Genomic DNA, 8,788 nt, shown 5'->3' with positions numbered 1-8,788 from the left:
AGCAGAACGTGTTCACTAGTATAAAGATTGAAGTGATCCTGAGCGCCAGTCGTTTCTCACTTTGACTGATGAAATGATACGAAACACACAAAAGATATGAAAGATCACCATTATGGCGAGACGTTGAATAAATTGTAATTAAAACAGTAAAGTTCCACAGATATTTGAAGAAAAAAAAAACTATTTAAGCGACGCTACCGGATGTTTGAAGCTCAGTTTTAAAAAAAAAATGAACGAACCAAGTCAAACAAAAGCAAAATAAGTAAATTCGAGAGCCACTTTGTCTTATTCTATTATAATTTCTTTCAATGTTTCAGCTTTAAGTTTTCTTTGAAAGCAGTATAAACATTTAGTAGTGCTAGCCTTCTCAAAAGAAAATCTTCTTGTTGTTACTGTTTTACCACAATCATAATATAAAATATGTAAGCAGCACCCTTCCCCTAGTAGTAAGGTTTTTGGTTATACTTTATCAACATTCAGCAAAAACACGTGTGGTTTTGTAGTACAGCACTAAGGCTGTATTAAACAGCCGGGATCACTTATTTGAGAACACACCCTCGTGCGAGATGCCCAAACAGCTCACGTGAACCTATTTGCACCTCCTATTTGACGTTTATAACCCGCAGAAATGAAATGGACTGCTCCCATTGGCTGTGTGTTTTGAAGAAGTATTGGTCTAGAGGCTAGAATAGACTGAGGCCACACGGAAGAGATCTGTCTAACAGAACAGGTGATATCGGGAGGTGTTACTGTTTCAGCGGGATAATCTCGCTAACTGTGCATTATATTACTTTCAGTACCTTTTTTAGTTAAAGAGGCCTCGCTGGCCTCCACACTCACGTCTGGTGCATCGCGTTGCGACGACTGTATAGCTGCAGGAAATGGTGAACAGGAAAAAACGGCTCTGAAGGCGCCTGTCTATAGCAGTGAATACAAGCTTGGAGACAACGAGGCAGATGGAAACCGAGTCAAACAGCGGAGGATCATGTATACTTAGCTAGCAAAAAAATAAATAAACGCATAATCCTATCGCCCTTCTACTAACGGAATATTCTGTAGGCCAACCTCACTCGCTTCTGGTAGGATTTGAGTATTTAGTATCGTACATGCACGGTCCAATGTCGTGGAACAGCTTTACAAAAGTGGAGGTAGCACAACCACAAACTTCATTCGGTTCAATAAAAGGTAGGTGTAACTAACTTGTGTGTCTATACATAAAAAAAAATGTTAAAAAAGAAATAGCTTGCATGTTTATATAAGCATTATGTGTTTTTTTTTATTTTAAATGCTCGAGACGTTTATTTCAAATATCAGAATTCTTTTGTTGAAGGTTTATAGCAAAACATATATCTGTTTGTAGCAAGTCATAATAATCGCTATTCGTAAAATATTGATTAGATATGATCGTCACAATGTTGTACTTTCAAAAACTGGTAACTAAAATATGAAGAATGCTGTATTTAAAGATTATAGCGCTTAAATGTGTTTCGATTTTTTTATTTTTTAATCAGTAGATTGTTTATTATGCAAATCTACACAAATGCTATCTGTGCATAGCTGTCTGTAATTTTGAACTGATAAACTAGAAGGACGGCGGCCAGTCTACAGCACTCGCCGCCAACTTTTGGGCTACTAGTATGTCACCGAATAGTAGGATTTGACCTTCATCTTATAGCGGACGCGAACCCTGAACCATCGGATTTGTTAAGCCCCTTAAGAGATTTGAGTTTTGTATATCTTGTTATTACAAAATGTCAAAATATTTCCTAGTTTTTGAAAATACATAAACGTGTCGTCACTTTCTGTCTCAAAGCGTATATTCGCCTTTTAATCTTTGACGTGCTCGGCACACTGCGAAAAATCACTACTCTTCAAATAAACACCCACGTTGCAATATTATATAGCCTGCGACGAACCGACCAGACATGTGAGTAGAAACGTGGAAGATGGGTGATGATGATGCTTCGACGCTCGGGTATTCGTGCTTTCTCCGAACATAGCGTTCGTGATCTTAATAAGCAAGAGCTTTTTAAATCCATGTTTCCAACTGTAGGAAACATGAGATGCAATATCAATAAGGACTATGTTTTACGTCGTACTAAAGAGACATACAACAGTGAGAACTATAATTTGCGTCGAAGTAAACATGAACCACAATATATATGTAGAACGCTGTTGGTCTAATCGTAATTGTACAGCATCGCTGATAATAATAATTTACCATTAATGGGTACCATTTCCAAATTAATATATAAAGTTTGGGCAATAATCAGGAGACAGAATGTAACCACGAATTCCAGTCACTGTAGTTAGTTATTTTAATTTGTCAAACATCTCTTGTGAATGAAACAATTAACATTTCTTTTGCGCCCTTAAGAGTAAATGCAGCTTACTACGCTTGTTTTTTGGCTGTGAGATAGGCGGGTGTAAAGTAAGTCTATAACTAGTAGTTAATCAGCCGGGAACACATCGCAACTTATCATTTAGTTGTTTACATCAAGAAGTGAACAGCCAGGATTGAGAAAATAATTATTTTAAAACGGAGTCGACGTGTCTTTTTTTTTTTGTGATAAGTATGCCACATCCTTTTTATGTGAAAAATTTAATTTTTCGTTCTTTATGCGGTTGAATATTAAGGGCTGGAAGAAATCCAGGAGTCTGTGAAACGCTGAAAGCTTCGACTCCATAGCTCGTCATCGAGCGTTTATATAAATGGGCCTAGCATGTTCTACTAGTGGTTAGCGGCCAAACTGTGGATTTTAGAATTCGTGGTTCTCTCGTTGCTGAAAAAAAAACAAAAAAACAACAACAATATAATAATAATAAATCAATCAGTCTTTAACAAAAATATGCTCCGCGCGTCCGCACCGTGGCTGCGTTATGAGAGCGACGATCAATTCCCATTGTTTGACCAGTGTAGCTCAACAGTTGGCGGTGGGTGTTGTTCATTAGATATCTGCCCTATAGTCTAGCACTAGCAGTTAAAACCTAGGGACGGCTGGCGCAGATATACCTTGTGTAGCTCTGCGCGCATATCCGATACAAATATGCAACTAAACTAAGGAAAGCGTTTAGTAGTTCGTTATGAACCTAGATTTGCCTATTAAAATTTTTAAAATGATATTTTCTAAATAACAAGACAAGTGGGTTTCATGAATGAGCAACAGCAAGGTAGAGGCTTCGACTAGTATTATACATTTTCATTTCGTGTATTATGCGATCAGTATGCTGTAGCAACAATGGATAGCTTGTTTAAACGCCGACATTTATATTAAAAGCTTAAAACTCGAAAATAACTAATTTTTTTAACATGTACTTGGACATCATGATGATGTACATAGCGTGATATTCATGATAATACGTTGCACTACGACTGACATCATGATATATGTATACACATAACTAAAAAAATGAAATATTTACCCGTTTCTTCATTTTCCAAAGGTGAATACAATTTTTTTTTTTTAAACATGGTTGTATCAGATACACAACATGGCTATAACAATCAGTATGTTAAAACTGACAAAAGCTTCTGGTTTTATGTTTATTGTATTACAGTTTCAACACCTGCCACACTGATGCAGTGTAGTTTCTCTATCATCCATACATATTCGGATAACTTAGGGTAGTGGGTTCCCAAACTTTCTCACCAAAACCCCCTCCCCCAGAACATTCCGCATCCTGACTGAGGCTCACCACCCAATGAAACTATAGATCCTATGGTATCTTAATAACACCGTGTATTTGCTATGCTACCCCCTCCCCCGGCACTTTCTTGCGGTTCTCGGAGGATCTGCAATCCCCTAGTTTGCGAACACCTATTATTTTTAGCACAGTGTTGATATACATCACAAACTTATAATTGTTAATGTTAAAACATTAAATGAAACTATTTTTGCTTCATTTGTCACACCAACGAATTTTTTTTTTGTCTCACTCGACATCTGTTCTGAATTTTCTGAGCTGATTTTGTAATGATTTTACAATGGTCTGTCGTTGTGTGCGCCAAGGATACTTGCACGACCCGCTCTTAAAGGACCTGTTTCTAATCCACGTGTTACGATTTCACTCTAACAGCGCACGTGTTACAGATGACCCGGACGTGGACAACAACACATGACTACTTCCGTGTCATACAGCTCAGGACATGTATTTTTTTTTTTTTGCCCACGCCGTAACTTTTCACGACGAAATATAAAACAACAAACTACTTATTGTTTATCATCTCAGACTTTACGAACATTGTGTGAAACCACACAGGTAAGAGCTCCCGGAATTACTAGGTTCAGAACACTCTTCACCAACGTAATATGAACGTGGCGGAAACCTGCCAAGTGCTCCAATCCAATTGGGTAATAGATACAAAACTAAACAGTAACCAGGGTACGTTTGTTAAAGATTGACTAGCTAATATTGAGGCTAGGTGTTTTCAACATTACGTTGTGACTGAATGTTAAAGAGTGACTAGCTAATATTGAGGCTAGGTGTTTTCAACATTACGTTGTGACTGAATGTTAAAGATTGACTAGCTAATATTGAGGCTAGGTGTTTTCAACATTACGTTGTGACTGAATGTTAAAGGTTAACTAGCTAATATTGAGGATAAGTATTTTCAAGGTTATTTCATGATGTCAGAAAAACACGTAGGTTCAAGAAGTATTGATACAAAATAATAAAAACCTTATAACCCGAGCGCTTTCGAAAAGTGGATCTTTCTTTTTCAGGGGCAAACTAATGGTTAGATGGTGACTTAATATTAAAAGTTAACTAAGTAATATTGAATATAGCTGTTTTCAACATTACATGGTGACTTAATATTAAAAGTTAACTAAGTAATATTAAGGATGGGTGTTTTCAAGAATTTAGATGTACGATGGGTGAATTTGCTTACATTGTATATAGTTTAATGAGGGATTAACATTTCTGAAATAGTTCTATTTGTGGAATGGATGGTAACATATCGAAAACCACATTACAGCACAGGTTACAGTATGGTGGATTTAATATATCTCACCGTGTAATATATGTTGTAGTATGTTAACTTTTCTTTTTACTTGTTTACATCTCAACTTGAGAACCTGGGGAGTTGAAGTGTTTTTACGAGACTTGCCCCTTAATATGTTGCTTAAAATAATCTGGTAGGTCCAGCCCTTTAACCTGCTTAGAGGGGCAACAACCTCTGAACCGTTACCTTGTTCTTTATATGTGGTTCTTTAATAAAAGACTGTTGTGTGCTTTTACAGTCTACGTTGTGCCCCCCCCCCCTCACCTCTCCCATACACACATTCCCAGATCGCATGTTTTAAAACCAGCGTGGTCCAACATGTGTTTGGCCTTTCACAATACAACGCGCTCCCTGCGCCCTCTCCAGCGTCCTTGTATTGACCACACAAAGGTTTTATTACAGTGTCTGAAAGAGCAGGGAACTTCCGTATTTCGTCTACTTCAAAGCGACAGCAGCTGCTGGTCAGTGACCTCTTATCGGTTAGCTGACCATAAAAGACAAACCAAACATTTGAAAGTTCGTTACTTCCTCCCTACACTGGTAGAATGTCGTGTTTGTGAAACAACGTGTTTGAATACGATGAACTTTGGAAACGTCCGAGTAGAAGAAGATACGTAAAGGTGATCATTATGATCATTACGAATTGAGCGCCAAAAACTGGCGAAGCGTTGGAAACCAATAGGCCTAATATTTGTGACAAAATGAACGTGAGACAGCTATAGTTTGCTGTTCTTTCCACATCCCTCTTACTTTGGATTTTACGGAATTGTAATCAGAAGTGTGTAGAAGTACCATTTCAGATATTTTGCCTCTCACATTTCGCTACCCAGAAGTCCTTCCTTCAATACCAGAAGTCGTCAGTGAAACGTTATTTATATGTGCAGTGCAAAACTGACATTGGTGTTTTCAATCTGAACGACCACTTATGCACACATGGACGAAATGATCTCTGGTAGTCAGGAATAGTCGTCCCTGATTTTTTGACTACTGACCACAAGGGCTTTGTCTGGCCCTGGAACCAAATAATGGGATTGACTGTCACTTATATAGAAATCCCAAATCCGAAATTACGGAGCATGCTCGGTAGCATCGCGGCTCGAGCCTATGGCCTTACGGCTAACCACCAAGTCACGCCCTGCCCATAGTACAGTAATCCTAACGGTTTGGAACAGAAGCTTATAAAGCAATGGAAACTAAGAGGTCTAATAGTTGTGATAAAAAATCACATTATACTATAAGTATTATTTTTTGAACGATAGACCTGAAAAGCTAATTTTAGCAGAAATGTTAGGCTTAATGAACCTAAAGTTCATTATGTTAAACTAAAATATTTCTGGTAAACCTGTTAAAAAAATAAAACCATTGAAAATATTTGTTCTTATCACAAATCACATATACTTATCTGTTACTTTTTGACAATAAAAAAACGAAAAAAAACAACAACGTATTTCTGAGTACATTAAGATAGTTAGTACAAATTGAAGTTTGGTTTATAAGAAGCATTTATTACAGAGGTCGAATTTCAACGCATTTTCAACATGGATCATGTAATTTTCATTTCGATAGTTTTCTAGCTTTACTTCAGTTTTATCCTGTTAACTTTCATAATTTTGAACGAAAGAAGTTTAGAAATTATTTCTAAAATCATAGTTCTGGGATTTTTAGCACCTTCAGTTCATTAACAGGGAGGTTGACTTAGTTTGGCTTATTTATCTAAACCATTATTTGACAAAAGTTTGTGTGTGTGTGCTTATAACTGGCGAACCGCTGGACCGATTGTCATCAAACCTGGCAGGTAACCATAAGATTTACCCCCCAGTGGCACAGCGGTATGTCTGCGGACTTACAACGCTAGAAACCGGGTTTCAATATCCGTGGTGGGCAGAGCACAGATAGCTCTTGTGTAGCTTTGTGCATAATGAAAAACAAACAAACCATAAGACTTCCCAAGAAGTGACAAAGAGGGTCGGCGTTCGGCTATATGTATTCTCCACGCGCTCCTATGCCTTCCCTTTGTGTTAGTCCCCCGGTGGGACAGCGGCAAGTCTTCGGACTTACAACGCTAAAATCAACGGTTCGATTCCCCTCGGTGGACACAGCAGGTAGCCCGATGTGGTTTTGCTGTAAGAAAACACACACACACACACACTCTTTGCGTTGTGTCTATAACCGGTCAACCGCCAAATTGATTGCCACCAAATCTGACATGTGTCCTTAGGGCCCCACTAGAAGGGCGCGACATAGGGTGTCGGCATTTGGATTTAATCCCGTCCCGGGGGCCCCTTTGTCATTCCCTGTGCGTTGAGAAAGAGACAGTCGCTTTCTGAAAATTACCTATTTATCTGAAATGTATCGTGAAGCGAAGGAGTAGGACACTATAGTTTATTGGCATAAAAAAACATTTTTGATTGAAATATTCAAGCAGAAATTATGTAAAAAAAAATATGCACGTCACCACCCTCTATATTGAGGTATGTTACGTTTACGCACACATACTATAATTAGATAAATTCCAAAACTGAGGTGGCGTATCAGTGATCTACTACACACTTGAGTCAGGCACATTTTATTATAAATTGGTTTATTTGGTTCCAGTTGCACCGTGTGTTGTGATGGAAGAATCACACCTGTAATGATGACGACATTTATTTGTAAGGTAATATATATTATTGAGTCAGGCACATTTTATTATAAATTGGTTAATTTGGTTCCAGTAGCACCGCGTGTTGTGATGGACGAATCACACCTGTAATGATGACGACATTTATTTGTAAGGTAATATATATTAAATAATTAGGTACATCTTTCTATGATTCTTGTGAACTTTCCTATGAACATATTTCGGTGAGAAAAGAACCGAAAAGATCAGATTTAAGTTTATTAAGAAAGGTTAGTGAACTACTAGGAAATTAGCTTGGATACGTACGTTTACTTTTATTTACTCGTAGCTTTTGACTCCTTTCCCAGCCTTTAATCCACAGATGACTTAATAAATTATCAGTTGGTAATTATTTTATACCATGCTTGTTGTATTTGATCTTCTTCATTTATATATGTTTCTCATGTTACAACTTGTTAATCGCACAACGTAGGTTTTTCATATATAGGATATAGCTTAAAAGGGTGTCAGTAATCCGTTTTATTTAAATGGTTACCATGTCTCTAAGAGTAGAATACTGTTACAACGACATTATCCCTTTGGTGACAGCAGAGCAGTCACAGTCAGCGATTTTATTCCTGCTAAATACGGCTTCGTAAGTCGGCTAAAAGCAATTCTAGAGATCTTTATAAAATTTGCATTAGTTGCAGTGTGATATCCCGAAAAGAAACGTCTTTACTAGACACTTAATATTAACGCACCCCGGTGGCACAGAGACAAGTCAGTGGGCTTATAGCGCTAGACATTGGATTTCAATACCCGCTGTGAGCAGAGCAAAGATAGATTATCGTGTAGCTTTAGTAGAAACAATCTTAATATAACAATTAATAGCGGAGGAGGGGAGAGAAGTGGGGAGGAGCTCACGTTGATCTGGTCTTTCATAACGTTGCCTGGATTTCTTTTTAGACTTTGTTTATTTCTAAAAATTCTACGCTTTTAGTTTAATTTTTTTTGTTTTTTTTTACAGACTATAAAATTTTTCAGTTTTTCCGTGGCGAAATTGATGTGTTGTTTCTATAAGACGAGATGCAAAAGTTGAGTCCATTTTCCTCACTTTCCAGCTTCTTGAATACTCGTGCTTCCACAGAGCATCCTGTCTGACCTATATATATATATATATATAT

The 8,788-nt window shown here is 37.5% G+C and overlaps 1 protein-coding gene across 1 annotated transcript in view; it reads left to right on the top strand.

Annotated features, from left to right (window-relative positions):
- Positions 1 to 687: 687 nt before the first annotated feature.
- The window catches only part of LOC106462847 (probable nuclear hormone receptor HR3), a 59,376-nt gene continuing 51,275 nt past the window's right edge, over positions 688 to 8,788 (top strand). Inside the window, exon 1 of the mRNA XM_013922810.2 lies at positions 688 to 1,185. Within this exon, the coding sequence (XP_013778264.2) occupies positions 1,107 to 1,185 (79 nt within the window). The 5' untranslated portion in view covers positions 688 to 1,106. The remainder of the gene's footprint in view (positions 1,186 to 8,788) is intronic.

This window comes from Limulus polyphemus, unplaced genomic scaffold, assembly GCF_000517525.1.
Source record: "Limulus polyphemus unplaced genomic scaffold, Limulus_polyphemus-2.1.2 Scaffold1267, whole genome shotgun sequence".
NCBI lineage: Eukaryota > Metazoa > Arthropoda > Merostomata > Xiphosura > Limulidae > Limulus > Limulus polyphemus.
This window is presented reverse-complemented; position numbering and strand designations above follow the sequence as displayed.